This window comes from Crinia signifera, chromosome 6 (assembly GCF_055691185.1).
Source record: "Crinia signifera chromosome 6, ASM5569118v1, whole genome shotgun sequence".
Classification (NCBI taxonomy): domain Eukaryota; kingdom Metazoa; phylum Chordata; class Amphibia; order Anura; family Myobatrachidae; genus Crinia; species Crinia signifera.
Genome location: NC_139222.1, coordinates 217,300,835 through 217,317,811, shown reverse-complemented (window position 1 = coordinate 217,317,811; position 16,977 = coordinate 217,300,835). Strand labels below are relative to the sequence as shown.

Sequence of the window (16,977 nt, the reverse complement as noted above, 5' to 3'; positions counted from 1 at the left end):
TCACGTCCCAGCCGCACCGCTGGAGGTCCACCAGGGACTGGAGCTCACGCTGCAGTTTTCTGAGGTTCCTCTTACGGTCGCATGCCTGGATACGTCCTTTAGCCTGAAAGAAACTGCGGATGTTAGATTTGGCATATTCCCACCAATCAGACATACAGTCAAAATAACATTTGTCATTCTTCCATGTGATGTAGGCATCCTTAAGCTCAGCCAGTACTTCCTCCCTTTCCAGTAAGGCACAGTTCAACTTCCAGGAGCCTGGGCCAGATGGAAAACCATGGCCCAGAACCCCTTGGAAGAGAATGGCCCTGTGGTCAGAGAAGAAGCAGGGAACCATAGAATGCCTAACCTGCTGCACTGCCCGGGATGTGAACACAAAGTCAATGCGGGAACGCACGGAGCCATCGGGGCGGCTCCACGTGAAATTCACGGAGCCAGCCCCCATGGAGCCCACAGCGTCCCGCAGTGATGCTTCGGCCACCATTTCCCTGAGCAGATTGGACGTGACGTCCAGCTTCGCAGAGTTGCAGGTGCTTCGTCCATCCCCTTCAATCGGGCAGTTGAAGTCCCCGGCCATCACTACAGCCCTGGTGGTGGCGAGCTGGGTCCGCAGAGTCTGGAATAATTCCAAACGCTCATTCTTAAAAGGTGAAGCATACACGCAGATAAGCCTGATGGGCTCGCCTGCCCAGGAGCCGTCTACGACGATTAATCTGCCGCAGACAAGCTCCTGAACAGAATCCAACGTGAAGAGGCTACCCCTGATAAGAATGGCTACCCCTGCAGACCTGCACTCACCTCCACCGGACCAGTAGGACGGACCATGGGACCACTGCCGAGCCAGATGCCTATAGGACCTGGAGAAAGGGAGAGAGCATTCCTGCAACATATACACATCACATTTCTGAGTGTCAAGAAAGGTAAAAATAGATTGACGTCTGTTCTTATCCTTAACGCTCCTTACATTAATGGTAAAAAGATTAAAAGCTACCATTTGTTAAGAGGAAAAGGCAGGGTCATTGTACGTTTACATTACCACTCCCATCGGGAGGCGTTTCATCAGGATCTGCAGCCGGATCTCCTTGTTGGGGTGTCTGGATGCAGTCAAGTATTTCGTCGATCTCACACAGGCTGTTGAGCTCAGGTACTCCGCTCTCCTCCAAGACCTCTACATAGGCCTCCATCTCCTCCTCGAGGGTGAGGGAGCCCTGGACTGGCTCGATCGATTCCACTGCTGCTTTTTTTGAAGATTCTGGGTCGGCAGCTGGGCTGTCCAACTCCTTCCTCTTCCTTCTCGGTTGTACATTTCCTGCAGGGGCAAGTGGTGGAAACTCTTCCTCGGAGAGGAGAGGGACAGGGGGTGGGATAGAGGGGGTAGTGGGAGGAAGGGTTGGTTTGATCACAGGTCGGGAGGGTGAGGGAGGGGGGGTGGTGCGAACCGCCGAGGTGGGGGTTGCTGTCACAGTGGGAGGGAGGGGAGGAGGGTTAGGGATGGTGGGGGGAGGGGAAGGTTTCTTACCGCCTTGTCTCTGCTGGGTCTGCTTCCTCTGTGCAGGCTTGGGTGGTACCTTGGCAGGGGCTACCACACCTGATACTGCTGCGGCGTAGGATCTCACTCTGTCGGGGCAGTCCCGGTAGACGTGTTCCGTGTTGCCGCACAGGTGGCAGGTCATCCTCGTGGGGCAATCCTTTGTCTCATGACCAGCCATGTGACAATGTTTGCAGGCCGGGACCTTGCAGTCTTTCGCCATGTGATCCTTCCCGCTGCACTTCCTGCAGTTGCGCGGCTGGTCAGAGTAATGGAGAAGTCCTGCTGTTCCCCCCAGGGAGAAGCACTGTGGAAGGTGCTTTACTCCTTCTGGGCACGAGGTGTCCTTGTGTAGCCGGACGATCACTGCCCACTTCGTGGACCAGAATCCATCATCGGTCATGATCCTTGTGGGGTTCCTCACGACTGTGCAGAATCGGCCCAGAAATGTGGCAATGTCTCCGGCTGGCGTGTGAGGGCTGCGCATTGAAACCGTCACCCGCCTCTCCTCCCTTTGGATAGGGCAGTTGCCCACAAAGCGAGAGAGAGGGGATTCGGGTCTCGCCGCTTTCACTGCCTCCCAGTACCTCTTACAGATGGCAATGGAGGTGAAGGTGACGTAGAAGATCCCCTTCAGGTAATTCTGAATGCTGAGTGTTTCAGCCTTCGTGAATCCCTGGTCGAGAACCATCTTCTTGCCGAAGGTGTCGATCGACATGTCCGGCACCTGTCCATCTGACTCCTTAAATTTCAACACCACGGTCTGCCTCATCCAGGGCTCCAGGGCTGGGAGGCCTTTGGAATGGTCCTGGTCGGGCACCGTTGGTGGTGTCGTAGAAGGGGCAGTGGAGCAGGGGCCAGCCGAGACGGTCGGACCTTCGGCCGGTGACTTACCCTTCTTCCCGGGCTTCTTTCTCCCAGCGAGGAGGGCCGGAGTGGAGGCTGGGGCCGGCACCAGGGCTGGAGCAGCTGTGGCCATCCTTCCGGTTTCTCGGGGCAGCTGAAGTCGGGGCAAAGGGTCTCCTCCGGCGTCGAAAGGAGGAGATGAAGGGGTCGCTTCAGAGGGCAGAGCAACACAAGTCTAACCCTCCAAGGAGGCTAGAGAGCGATGCACGGCTTCAGAGGGCAGAGCAAAGCAAGTCTAACCCTCCACGGAGGCTGGGGAGCGTTGCAGAGCTTCGGAGGGCAGAGCGGAAAGTCTGACCCTCGGCGGCGGCTCCGGAGCGGTGGAGGCTTCAGAGGGCAGAGCAGAAAAGTCTGACCCTCCTAGGCAGCTCGGGAGTGCTGCAAGGCTTCGAGAGGGCAGAGCAAACAAGTCTGCCTCTCCCAGGTGGCTAGGGTGCGTTGATCTCCCTCCTCAGGCGAAATCCTCTTCTCCTCGCAGTCGGGGGCGGAGCTTCTTCCTCGGCGTCGAGAGGCGGGGGGGTCGGCAGTCGCTTCGGAGGGCAGAGCAGAGCAAGTCTGACCCTCAGTCTTCTCCGGCTTCTCCCTCTTCAGCGATGTCTTCTCCTCCTCGCAGTCTCGACGTCTTCGCTCAATTCGCTCTTCTCGGCCTGGCAGCGGTAGCCCTGAGAAGGACCGTTGTCGGTCCAAGAAACAAGGAGCAGAGCTGCCTCTCAGAATAAACTGATAAGAACAGATTTTTTTGATTGAAAAGGCAAATCTTTATTGTACATAAAGAATGCAAAAAACAGACGATAACAAATAACACACATATACCGTGTCGCAGCACAGCCAAAACACAGTACACATGCAGACAGTATAGTACATATTATAAAATACAGTACAAGATAAACTCACACTATAGACTATACTATGCACTATGCATTCTAACGGTAACATTTACACAACAGTATACAAGACTATGGGTGTGGAGGGTAGGGGGTGGGGGAGGAGGAATCACATGCCCGAAGCTTTATTGACCAGACAGACATATATAAGGGGAGGGCAATAAATAGAAATACATCAACAAAACAACAGACATTGTGAAGTGAGGGGGAAGGGGCCACGGTCCCAAAGTCTTATAAAACAGTCCAAACAGGGGGAAAGGACCAGAAGAAAAGGGGTTTAGTCCTCTTCCTCCTCAGGGCTATCCCGAATGGAATAGTCTCTGAGCAGGCTGTGAACCAGCCTGCGGCAGTCCTGAACGGACATTCTCTCCCTCCTCAATATGAGTCGATTTCTGGCAAACCACAAAGCGTCCTTAACACAGTTTATAAGGCGCCAGGCTTCCTGGGTCGCCCCATATGTGTGGGTGCCCGGGAATAGTCCATACAATACCGAAAGGTATGAAAGACAGTTCCTGGGCACGGAGTCCTTGAATTCAGTCTCTAGGGCATCCAACAACAACTGTGCGTAGGTGCAGTCCCAGAAGATGTGCATGGAGGTTTCTTCATGCACAAAGCACCAGGGACAATGTCTATACCTACACAAGTTTCGGGAGTGCATGAATGACCGGTGAGGCAAGCCCCCCTGAATGGCCATCCATGACATGTCTTTGTGTCTATTTGTGAGCCTTTTGGAGGCCACATACTCCCAGACAAACTTGGCAGTTGCTGAAGGGAGCCCTGAAATCGGTTCCATGACGTCTTTTGCTCTGATGATTTTGTGGACAGTTTTAGGTTTCCACAAGTCGGGTTTCAATCCCTCCAGTTGGTGCTCCCTCACAAACTTGGACACATCCAGGTAGAACCATGGAGTAGTCCAGTTGTAAGGGATGGAGCTGTCCCACTTGTCCCATTTAAGGGTCCTCCACATAGGTAGGAGGAAGAAGCGGGACATGGAGTTCCCCGCAGAGCCGGTACAATTGTCAATCAAAGTTCTGCGGATACAGTTACATGCAAAGAAGGCTCTCAGCATAGTTGGAATGTCTGGAATGCCTTTGCCACCTTTGAGGGGGTCTTTGTACATAACAATCCGCTTGACTCTGTCCATTTTGGAGCCCCAGATGAAGTGGAAAACAGCCCGTGTGATGGCCTTGCAGATCGCCGCCAGAGGTGGCCAGGCCTGGGCGGTGTACTGAAGAACAGGAAGAATCTCATTCCGCAGCACAAGTGTTTTCCCTTCGATGGTAAGGTCTCTGAGACTCCACAATCCCAGTTTCTGACGCATTGTCGCAAGTCTTTCATCCCAGCACTTCAGGGCCGCTCCATCTCCTCCGAACCAGACACCAAGGATCTTGATGAGGTCTGGCTTTACCGTGAATGGAAATGGGGCGGAGGATGACAGGTGCCACTTTCCGAAGAGCATAGCCTCTGACTTCCCAAGGTTAACCTTTGCTCCTGAAGCACGGCCGAAGTCCTCGCAGGTCTGGACGAGAGCTGTCACCGATCTCTGGTCTGCGCAGAACACAGTGACGTCATCCATGTACAGCGAACACTTGGCCTCTGGGTGGTCTGGACCCGGTGCGGTGATCCCTCTGATCTCTTGATTTTGCCTGATGGATACAGCGAAGAGCTCTATAACACAAACAAAAAGAAGAGGTGAAAGAGGGCAGCCTTGTCTGACCCCAGACATAACTGAAAAGGGGTCAGTCTTCCAGCCGTTCACCAACACCGAGCTGTAAATGTCAAGGTACATCAGGTTAACATACGAACAGAACAGCTCACCCAGACCAAATTTACGCAGTACCTTGCCCATCAGCTCATGGGAGACACGGTCAAAGGCCTTTTCCTGATCAAGACTGATCAGGGCTGTGCACACATTACGGTCTTTCACGTAATGGACCGTGTCTCTGAGGAGGGCAAGGCTGTCTGCGATTCTGCGGCCGGGGATGGCGCAGGTTTGGTCTGGATGAACAATCTGCCCAATGACAGCCTTCAGCCGGTTGGCCAGTACCTTGGCGAGGATTTTGTAGTCCACGTTCAGGAGAGAGATGGGACGCCAATTTTTCAGGTCACATCTCTCCCCCTTACGCTTATACAAGATCGTGATCATTCCTTCCCTCAGCGAAGAAGGCATTTTGCCCTCCACCACCATCTCCTCGTACAGCTCGAGCAGGTCCGGGCCAATGAGATCCCACAGCGCAACATAAAGCTCTGCTGGGAGACCATCACTGCCCGGAGTCCTGCCCTGCCTAAAGGATTTAGCGGCAGAGAGCACCTCCTCCAACGCCAAGGGAGCATCCATGGCTGATTTACCTGCAGGATCAATAGTGTTAGTGATACCTGACAGGAACTTATCCGCCTCATCTGTGTCTGTAGTCTTAGGGGAGTAGAGGTCGCTGTAGTAGTCGCGAACGACCTTCATCACGCCCTCCTTCCCCTGTCTGGGGATGCCATTCTCATCACGCAGCTCTGTCAGGGGCGTATGGCCAGAGTGGAGTTTCCTGAAAAAGAAGGAAGAACACGTCTCACCCTTCTCCAGATTCTCCACCTTGGAACGGAAGACGATGCGTCTGGACTCTTCCTCAAAGTGCCTTTTCAGGCTCTTTTTGGTCTCGTCCAGGTCGTCCTTCACGTCCCAGCCGCACCGCTGGAGGTCCACCAGGGACTGGAGCTCACGCTGCAGTTTTCTGAGGTTCCTCTTACGGTCGCATGCCTGGATACGTCCTTTAGCCTGAAAGAAACTGCGGATGTTAGATTTGGCATATTCCCACCAATCAGACATACAGTCAAAATAACATTTGTCATTCTTCCATGTGATGTAGGCATCCTTAAGCTCAGCCAGTACTTCCTCCCTTTCCAGTAAGGCACAGTTCAACTTCCAGGAGCCTGGGCCAGATGGAAAACCATGGCCCAGAACCCCTTGGAAGAGAATGGCCCTGTGGTCAGAGAAGAAGCAGGGAACCATAGAATGCCTAACCTGCTGCACTGCCCGGGATGTGAACACAAAGTCAATGCGGGAACGCACGGAGCCATCGGGGCGGCTCCACGTGAAATTCACGGAGCCAGCCCCCATGGAGCCCACAGCGTCCCGCAGTGATGCTTCGGCCACCATTTCCCTGAGCAGATTGGACGTGACGTCCAGCTTCGCAGAGTTGCAGGTGCTTCGTCCATCCCCTTCAATCGGGCAGTTGAAGTCCCCGGCCATCACTACAGCCCTGGTGGTGGCGAGCTGGGTCCGCAGAGTCTGGAATAATTCCAAACGCTCATTCTTAAAAGGTGAAGCATACACGCAGATAAGCCTGATGGGCTCGCCTGCCCAGGAGCCGTCTACGACGATTAATCTGCCGCAGACAAGCTCCTGAACAGAATCCAACGTGAAGAGGCTACCCCTGATAAGAATGGCTACCCCTGCAGACCTGCACTCACCTCCACCGGACCAGTAGGACGGACCATGGGACCACTGCCGAGCCAGATGCCTATAGGACCTGGAGAAAGGGAGAGAGCATTCCTGCAACATATACACATCACATTTCTGAGTGTCAAGAAAGGTAAAAATAGATTGACGTCTGTTCTTATCCTTAACGCTCCTTACATTAATGGTAAAAAGATTAAAAGCTACCATTTGTTAAGAGGAAAAGGCAGGGTCATTGTACGTTTACATTACCACTCCCATCGGGAGGCGTTTCATCAGGATCTGCAGCCGGATCTCCTTGTTGGGGTGTCTGGATGCAGTCAAGTATTTCGTCGATCTCACACAGGCTGTTGAGCTCAGGTACTCCGCTCTCCTCCAAGACCTCTACATAGGCCTCCATCTCCTCCTCGAGGGTGAGGGAGCCCTGGACTGGCTCGATCGATTCCACTGCTGCTTTTTTAGAAGATTCTGGGTCGGCAGCTGGGCTGTCCAACTCCTTCCTCTTCCTTCTCGGTTGTACATTTCCTGCAGGGGCAAGTGGTGGAAACTCTTCCTCGGAGAGGAGAGGGACAGGGGGTGGGATAGAGGGGGTAGTGGGAGGAAGGGTTGGTTTGATCACAGGTCGGGAGGGTGAGGGAGGGGGGGTGGTGCGAACAGCCGGGGTGGGGGTTGCTGTCACAGTGGGAGGGAGGGGAGGAGGGTTAGGGATGGTGGGGGGAGGGGAAGGTTTCTTACCGCCTTGTCTCTGCTGGGTCTGCTTCCTCTGTGCAGGCTTGGGTGGTACCTTGGCAGGGGCTACCACACCTGATACTGCTGCGGCGTAGGATCTCACTCTGTCGGGGCAGTCCCGGTAGACGTGTTCCGTGTTGCCGCACAGGTGGCAGGTCATCCTCGTGGGGCAATCCTTTGTCTCATGACCAGCCATGTGACAATGTTTGCAGGCCGGGACCTTGCAGTCTTTCGCCATGTGATCCTTCCCGCTGCACTTCCTGCAGTTGCGCGGCTGGTCAGAGTAATGGAGAAGTCCTGCTGTTCCCCCCAGGGAGAAGCACTGTGGAAGGTGCTTTACTCCTTCTGGGCACGAGGTGTCCTTGTGTAGCCGGACGATCACTGCCCACTTCGTGGACCAGAATCCATCATCGGTCATGATCCTTGTGGGGTTCCTCACGACTGTGCAGAATCGGCCCAGAAATGTGGCAATGTCTCCGGCTGGCGTGTGAGGGCTGCGCATTGAAACCGTCACCCGCCTCTCCTCCCTTTGGATAGGGCAGTTGCCCACAAAGCGAGAGAGAGGGGATTCGGGTCTCGCCGCTTTCACTGCCTCCCAGTACCTCTTACAGATGGCAATGGAGGTGAAGGTGACGTAGAAGATCCCCTTCAGGTAATTCTGAATGCTGAGTGTTTCAGCCTTCGTGAATCCCTGGTCGAGAACCATCTTCTTGCCGAAGGTGTCGATCGACATGTCCGGCACCTGTCCATCTGACTCCTTAAATTTCAACACCACGGTCTGCCTCATCCAGGGCTCCAGGGCTGGGAGGCCTTTGGAATGGTCCTGGTCGGGCACCGTTGGTGGTGTCGTAGAAGGGGCAGTGGAGCAGGGGCCAGCCGAGACGGTCGGACCTTCGGCCGGTGACTTACCCTTCTTCCCGGGCTTCTTTCTCCCAGCGAGGAGGGCCGGAGTGGAGGCTGGGGCCGGCACCAGGGCTGGAGCAGCTGTGGCCATCCTTCCGGTTTCTCGGGGCAGCTGAAGTCGGGGCAAAGGGTCTCCTCCGGCGTCGAAAGGAGGAGATGAAGGGGTCGCTTCAGAGGGCAGAGCAACACAAGTCTAACCCTCCAAGGAGGCTAGAGAGCGATGCACGGCTTCAGAGGGCAGAGCAAAGCAAGTCTAACCCTCCACGGAGGCTGGGGAGCGTTGCAGAGCTTCGGAGGGCAGAGCGGAAAGTCTGACCCTCGGCGGCGGCTCCGGAGCGGTGGAGGCTTCAGAGGGCAGAGCAGAAAAGTCTGACCCTCCTAGGCAGCTCGGGAGTGCTGCAAGGCTTCGAGAGGGCAGAGCAAACAAGTCTGCCTCTCCCAGGTGGCTAGGGTGCGTTGATCTCCCTCCTCAGGCGAAATCCTCTTCTCCTCGCAGTCGGGGGCGGAGCTTCTTCCTCGGCGTCGAGAGGCGGGGGGGTCGGCAGTCGCTTCGGAGGGCAGAGCAGAGCAAGTCTGACCCTCAGTCTTCTCCGGCTTCTCCCTCTTCAGCGATGTCTTCTCCTCCTCGCAGTCTCGACGTCTTCGCTCAATTCGCTCTTCTCGGCCTGGCAGCGGTAGCCCTGAGAAGGACCGTTGTCGGTCCAAGAAACAAGGAGCAGAGCTGCCTCTCAGAATAAACTGATAAGAACAGATTTTTTTGATTGAAAAGGCAAATCTTTATTGTACATAAAGAATGCAAAAAACAGACGATAACAAATATCACACATATACCGTGTCGCAGCACAGCCAAAACACAGTACACATGCAGACAGTATAGTACATATTATAAAATACAGTACAAGATAAACTCACACTATAGACTATACTATGCACTATGCATTCTAACGGTAACATTTACACAACAGTATACAAGACTATGGGTGTGGAGGGTAGGGGGTGGGGGAGGAGGAATCACATGCCCGAAGCTTTATTGACCAGACAGACATATATAAGGGGAGGGCAATAAATAGAAATACATCAACAAAACAACAGACATTGTGAAGTGAGGGGGAAGGGGCCACGGTCCCAAAGTCTTATAAAACAGTCCAAACAGGGGGAAAGGACCAGAAGAAAAGGGGTTTAGTCCTCTTCCTCCTCAGGGCTATCCCGAATGGAATAGTCTCTGAGCAGGCTGTGAACCAGCCTGCGGCAGTCCTGAACGGACATTCTCTCCCTCCTCAATATGAGTCGATTTCTGGCAAACCACAAAGCGTCCTTAACACAGTTTATAAGGCGCCAGGCTTCCTGGGTCGCCCCATATGTGTGGGTGCCCGGGAATAGTCCATACAATACCGAAAGGTATGAAAGACAGTTCCTGGGCACGGAGTCCTTGAATTCAGTCTCTAGGGCATCCAACAACAACTGTGCGTAGGTGCAGTCCCAGAAGATGTGCATGGAGGTTTCTTCATGCACAAAGCACCAGGGACAATGTCTATACCTACACAAGTTTCGGGAGTGCATGAATGACCGGTGAGGCAAGCCCCCCTGAATGGCCATCCATGACATGTCTTTGTGTCTATTTGTGAGCCTTTTGGAGGCCACATACTCCCAGACAAACTTGGCAGTTGCTGAAGGGAGCCCTGAAATCGGTTCCATGACGTCTTTTGCTCTGATGAGCTTGTGGACAGTTTTAGGTTTCCACAAGTCGGGTTTCAATCCCTCCAGTTGGTGCTCCCTCACAAACTTGGACACATCCAGGTAGAACCATGGAGTAGTCCAGTTGTAAGGGATGGAGCTGTCCCACTTGTCCCATTTAAGGGTCCTCCACATAGGTAGGAGGAAGAAGCGGGACATGGAGTTCCCCGCAGAGCCGGTACAATTGTCAATCAAAGTTCTGCGGATACAGTTACATGCAAAGAAGGCTCTCAGCATAGTTGGAATGTCTGGAATGCCTTTGCCACCTTTGAGGGGGTCTTTGTACATAACAATCCGCTTGACTCTGTCCATTTTGGAGCCCCAGATGAAGTGGAAAACAGCCCGTGTGATGGCCTTGCAGATCGCCGCCAGAGGTGGCCAGGCCTGGGCGGTGTACTGAAGAACAGGAAGAATCTCATTCCGCAGCACAAGTGTTTTCCCTTCGATGGTAAGGTCTCTGAGACTCCACAATCCCAGTTTCTGACGCATTGTCGCAAGTCTTTCATCCCAGCACTTCAGGGCCGCTCCATCTCCTCCGAACCAGACACCAAGGATCTTGATGAGGTCTGGCTTTACCGTGAATGGAAATGGGGCGGAGGATGACAGGTGCCACTTTCCGAAGAGCATAGCCTCTGACTTCCCAAGGTTAACCTTTGCTCCTGAAGCACGGCCGAAGTCCTCGCAGGTCTGGACGAGAGCTGTCACCGATCTCTGGTCTGCGCAGAACACAGTGACGTCATCCATGTACAGCGAACACTTGGCCTCTGGGTGGTCTGGACCCGGTGCGGTGATCCCTCTGATCTCTTGATTTTGCCTGATGGATACAGCGAAGAGCTCTATAACACAAACAAAAAGAAGAGGTGAAAGAGGGCAGCCTTGTCTGACCCCAGACATAACTGAAAAGGGGTCAGTCTTCCAGCCGTTCACCAACACCGAGCTGTAAATGTCAAGGTACATCAGGTTAACATACGAACAGAACAGCTCACCCAGACCAAATTTACGCAGTACCTTGCCCATCAGCTCATGGGAGACACGGTCAAAGGCCTTTTCCTGATCAAGACTGATCAGGGCTGTGCACACATTACGGTCTTTCACGTAATGGACCGTGTCTCTGAGGAGGGCAAGGCTGTCTGCGATTCTGCGGCCGGGGATGGCGCAGGTTTGGTCTGGATGAACAATCTGCCCAATGACAGCCTTCAGCCGGTTGGCCAGTACCTTGGCGAGGATTTTGTAGTCCACGTTCAGGAGAGAGATGGGACGCCAATTTTTCAGGTCACATCTCTCCCCCTTACGCTTATACAAGATCGTGATCATTCCTTCCCTCAGCGAAGAAGGCATTTTGCCCTCCACCACCATCTCCTCGTACAGCTCGAGCAGGTCCGGGCCAATGAGATCCCACAGCGCAACATAAAGCTCTGCTGGGAGACCATCACTGCCCGGAGTCCTGCCCTGCCTAAAGGATTTAGCGGCAGAGAGCACCTCCTCCAACGCCAAGGGAGCATCCATGGCTGATTTACCTGCAGGATCAATAGTGTTAGTGATACCTGACAGGAACTTATCCGCCTCATCTGTGTCTGTAGTCTTAGGGGAGTAGAGGTCGCTGTAGTAGTCGCGAACGACCTTCATCACGCCCTCCTTCCCCTGTCTGGGGATGCCATTCTCATCACGCAGCTCTGTCAGGGGCGTATGGCCAGAGTGGAGTTTCCTGAAAAAGAAGGAAGAACACGTCTCACCCTTCTCCAGATTCTCCACCTTGGAACGGAAGACGATGCGTCTGGACTCTTCCTCAAAGTGCCTTTTCAGGCTCTTTTTGGTCTCGTCCAGGTCGTCCTTCACGTCCCAGCCGCACCGCTGGAGGTCCACCAGGGACTGGAGCTCACGCTGCAGTTTTCTGAGGTTCCTCTTACGGTCGCATGCCTGGATACGTCCTTTAGCCTGAAAGAAACTGCGGATGTTAGATTTGGCATATTCCCACCAATCAGACATACAGTCAAAATAACATTTGTCATTCTTCCATGTGATGTAGGCATCCTTAAGCTCAGCCAGTACTTCCTCCCTTTCCAGTAAGGCACAGTTCAACTTCCAGGAGCCTGGGCCAGATGGAAAACCATGGCCCAGAACCCCTTGGAAGAGAATGGCCCTGTGGTCAGAGAAGAAGCAGGGAACCATAGAATGCCTAACCTGCTGCACTGCCCGGGATGTGAACACAAAGTCAATGCGGGAACGCACGGAGCCATCGGGGCGGCTCCACGTGAAATTCACGGAGCCAGCCCCCATGGAGCCCACAGCGTCCCGCAGTGATGCTTCGGCCACCATTTCCCTGAGCAGATTGGACGTGACGTCCAGCTTCGCAGAGTTGCAGGTGCTTCGTCCATCCCCTTCAATCGGGCAGTTGAAGTCCCCGGCCATCACTACAGCCCTGGTGGTGGCGAGCTGGGTCCGCAGAGTCTGGAATAATTCCAAACGCTCATTCTTAAAAGGTGAAGCATACACGCAGATAAGCCTGATGGGCTCGCCTGCCCAGGAGCCGTCTACGACGATTAATCTGCCGCAGACAAGCTCCTGAACAGAATCCAACGTGAAGAGGCTACCCCTGATAAGAATGGCTACCCCTGCAGACCTGCACTCACCTCCACCGGACCAGTAGGACGGACCATGGGACCACTGCCGAGCCAGATGCCTATAGGACCTGGAGAAAGGGAGAGAGCATTCCTGCAACATATACACATCACATTTCTGAGTGTCAAGAAAGGTAAAAATAGATTGACGTCTGTTCTTATCCTTAACGCTCCTTACATTAATGGTAAAAAGATTAAAAGCTACCATTTGTTAAGAGGAAAAGGCAGGGTCATTGTACGTTTACATTACCACTCCCATCGGGAGGCGTTTCATCAGGATCTGCAGCCGGATCTCCTTGTTGGGGTGTCTGGATGCAGTCAAGTATTTCGTCGATCTCACACAGGCTGTTGAGCTCAGGTACTCCGCTCTCCTCCAAGACCTCTACATAGGCCTCCATCTCCTCCTCGAGGGTGAGGGAGCCCTGGACTGGCTCGATCGATTCCACTGCTGCTTTTTTAGAAGATTCTGGGTCGGCAGCTGGGCTGTCCAACTCCTTCCTCTTCCTTCTCGGTTGTACATTTCCTGCAGGGGCAAGTGGTGGAAACTCTTCCTCGGAGAGGAGAGGGACAGGGGGTGGGATAGAGGGGGTAGTGGGAGGAAGGGTTGGTTTGATCACAGGTCGGGAGGGTGAGGGAGGGGGGGTGGTGCGAACAGCCGGGGTGGGGGTTGCTGTCACAGTGGGAGGGAGGGGAGGAGGGTTAGGGATGGTGGGGGGAGGGGAAGGTTTCTTACCGCCTTGTCTCTGCTGGGTCTGCTTCCTCTGTGCAGGCTTGGGTGGTACCTTGGCAGGGGCTACCACACCTGATACTGCTGCGGCGTAGGATCTCACTCTGTCGGGGCAGTCCCGGTAGACGTGTTCCGTGTTGCCGCACAGGTGGCAGGTCATCCTCGTGGGGCAATCCTTTGTCTCATGACCAGCCATGTGACAATGTTTGCAGGCCGGGACCTTGCAGTCTTTCGCCATGTGATCCTTCCCGCTGCACTTCCTGCAGTTGCGCGGCTGGTCAGAGTAATGGAGAAGTCCTGCTGTTCCCCCCAGGGAGAAGCACTGTGGAAGGTGCTTTACTCCTTCAGGGCACGAGGTGTCCTTGTGCAGCCGGACGATCACTGCCCACTTCGTGGACCAGAATCCATCATCGGTCATGATCCTTGTGGGGTTCCTCACGACCGTGCAGAATCGGCCCAGAAATGTGGCAATGTCTCCGGCTGGCGTGTGAGGGCTGCGCATTGAAACCGTCACCCGCCTCTCCTCCCTTTGGATAGGGCAGTTGCCCACAAAGCGAGAGAGAGGGGATTCGGGTCTCGCCGCTTTCACTGCCTCCCAGTACCTCTTACAGATGGCAATGGAGGTGAAGGTGACGTAGAAGATCCCCTTCAGGTAATTCTGAATGCTGAGTGTTTCAGCCTTCGTGAATCCCTGGTCGAGAACCATCTTCTTGCCGAAGGTGTCGATCGACATGTCCGGCACCTGTCCATCCGACTCCTTAAATTTCAACACCACGGTCTGCCTCATCCAGGGCTCCAGGGCTGGGAGGCCTTTGGAATGGTCCTGGTCGGGCACCGTTGGTGGTGTCGTAGAAGGGGCGGTGGAGCAGGGGCCAGCCGAGACGGTCGGACCTTCGGCCGGTGACTTACCCTTCTTCCCGGGCTTCTTCCTCCCAGCGAGGAGGGCCGGAGTGGAGGCTGGGGCCGGCACCAGGGCTGGAGCAGCTGTGGCCATCCTTCCGGTTTCTCGGGGCAGCTGAAGTCGGGGCAAAGGGTCTCCTCCGGCGTCGAAAGGAGGAGACGAAGGGGTCGCTTCAGAGGGCAGAGCAACACAAGTCTAACCCTCCAAGGAGGCTAGAGAGCGATGCACGGCTTCAGAGGGCAGAGCAAAGCAAGTCTAACCCTCCACGGAGGCTGGGGAGCGTTGCAGAGCTTCGGAGGGCAGAGCGGAAAGTCTGACCCTCGGCGGCGGCTCCGGAGCGGTGGAGGCTTCAGAGGGCAGAGCAGAAAAGTCTGACCCTCCTAGGCAGCTCGGGAGTGCTGCAAGGCTTCGAGAGGGCAGAGCAAACAAGTCTGCCTCTCCCAGGTGGCTAGGGTGCGTTGATCTCCCTCCTCAGGCGAAATCCTCTTCTCCTCGCAGTCGGGGGCGGAGCTTCTTCCTCAGCGTCGAGAGGCGGAGGGGTCGGCAGTCGCTTCGGAGGGCAGAGCAGAGCAAGTCTGACCCTCAGTCTTCTCCGGCTTCTCCCTCTTCAGCGATGTCTTCTCCTCCTCGCAGTCTCGACGTCTTCGCTCAATTCGCTCTTCTCGGCCTGGCAGCGGTAGCCCTGAGAAGGACCGTTGTCGGTCCAAGAAACAAGGAGCAGAGCTGCCTCTCAGAATAAACTGATAAGAACAGATACTACACTTGATCTTAGCCAAAAGGCCGAGAAGCGATAACCCGAATGGGGTCCCAGCAAAGCGCGCAAACCGGAATTCGGCCACCAACACTGGTGGAGAAGAGATCAGCACCACGGACACATCTAACACACACACATCACTTCTTTGACGTTGCAGTCTGAAAGATACCAGGCTGTACGGCAGGTATGAATAGGACTTGAAGTGCTGGACAGGGACCGGAGGACGAGTAGCCATCCAACTGATTTTGTGATTAGGTCGTCGGCGGGCGGGCAGGGTGCCTCAGCTGGGTAGGAGGCCAAATTTGCATGTGCTCCGCCCCGTCTGTTGACGTCGCGTCAACAGACACACACCCACTAGGCAGACGACCAACAGGCAAGCAGCAGCAGCCAGCTGTCTCCTCGCTCTTTGCTGCTGCATGCCTGTGTCCCTGACGAACTGCTGCTGAGTAAATCAATCAGCTAGCTGCTGCAGAGGAGAAGGAGGAATCTTGCACAATCAGGTGCAATGACGGCTTTCCTGTTTTGAGCCCATTCAGCAGCAGTAGTAGTAGACAGTCAGATGGACAGGCATTCATGTGGCAGGACCCTTTGTGTGACATCACAATCTGCCCTCTATGACATCACAAGCTGCTCACTCGGAATCCGGCGGAACCTGACAGCCAGACAGTCACTTGGAACAGACAGGCAGACAGGACAGTCATGTGTAGGTGAGCTGGGTGGGCCAATGTTTTCTTTTATTGGCAGTTACCACCCAAATGATGGTCCGAAGAAGGTAAGTGATACTTTTTCTAAATCCCCCTCTCAATGATCATCAATTGTTGGGCTTGGAAAAAAATGGAAGAGGAAAAAAAATTCCCAAAACAAAAGAGAATAAAGAGGAAAAAAAATTCCCAAAACAAAAGAGAGAGAAAAGAGAGCGCAAAAAGAAAAGAAAAAAAAATATAAGAGATCAAGAAAAAAAAAAAAAAAAACAAGCCATTTCAAATCGAGAGGGAGGGGGTCCAAAAATTCCATTGCTTTGATCCAGTTGATGTTTCCGTGGTAAGATCGTAGGTAAGTCACATAGCGTTTGCATATTTATTGGGAGGTCGCAGCGATTGATAAGTCCTTTAATTTAGGCAGGCTTCCGGTCTTTTGGCTAGGCCGCATATGCTGATATCAAGTGTAGTGTCACGTCAAGTAATTAACTGCCTCGATTCCAGAAAGTACAATTCAAGGAGTCAAGAAATAGTCACAAAATGATACACTGAGGCAGGATTTGAAAGTATTTATGCACAAGGGTTAAACCTTGAAGCAGCAAATGCATGCATTTCTAAATACAAAGGTGCACAAACAATTGATACTCCAAATCAAGTGCCAGGAATGGAAATAGTCTTTTTTTGGATAACAGATTAGGAAGGTGCACCGGTCCTGGAAGTACTGCAATACCAGGTCAATGCGTGGAGTGGACAGAGCAAGCTCTTCTTCCATCTCCCTGTTCTAAAAATCCATTTAATATATGGCCCCCAGATAGGGGGCGTATCAGATATTAAACTGATAAGAACAGATGAGTTTGAAGAAACTCAGGGAGCCCGAGGTGTGCTCCCACCACCACCAGTGACGTGACTAAACGCGTGCACAGGGGGCAGCCGTACGAACGTGTGGCCCTCTCCCAAAGGAGAAAGGCCCCATGGTTCCCCTAACCCCCCTCAACCATAAGGCCAAGGAAGGGAAAAAAGGGATCGGTGGGTCCTCTTCGCCGAAGCTTAGAGAGACCCGCTTTTCCTCCACCCCCGGAAGGGTTTCGGACGGTGGGTCCTCCGCAGCCCGTGCTTTGGAGAGACCCGACTTAGGCTTCCCTCCGCC

At 53.9% G+C, this 16,977-nt stretch overlaps 1 protein-coding gene and 2 pseudogenes across 1 annotated transcript; all 3 read right to left on the bottom strand.

The window, feature by feature from the left end:
• Nucleotides 1-2,862: 2,862 nt before the first annotated feature.
• On the bottom strand, nucleotides 2,863-14,471 carry LOC146009700 (uncharacterized). The gene is made up of 5 exons (XM_083150158.1): nucleotides 13,649-14,471; nucleotides 7,502-8,083; nucleotides 7,019-7,291; nucleotides 6,781-6,839; nucleotides 2,863-2,964 (listed from the first exon to the last, which is right to left on the bottom strand). The coding sequence occupies exons 1-5, from the start codon at nucleotides 14,469-14,471 to the stop codon at nucleotides 2,863-2,865; spliced, it is 1,839 nt and encodes a 612-aa protein (XP_083006284.1).
• A 592-nt stretch (nucleotides 14,472-15,063) lies between these two features.
• LOC146012698 (U2 spliceosomal RNA) lies at nucleotides 15,064-15,170 on the bottom strand (annotated as a pseudogene).
• A 1,356-nt stretch (nucleotides 15,171-16,526) lies between these two features.
• Nucleotides 16,527-16,702, bottom strand: LOC146012646 (U2 spliceosomal RNA; annotated as a pseudogene).
• Between the last annotated feature and the right edge of the window lie 275 nt (nucleotides 16,703-16,977).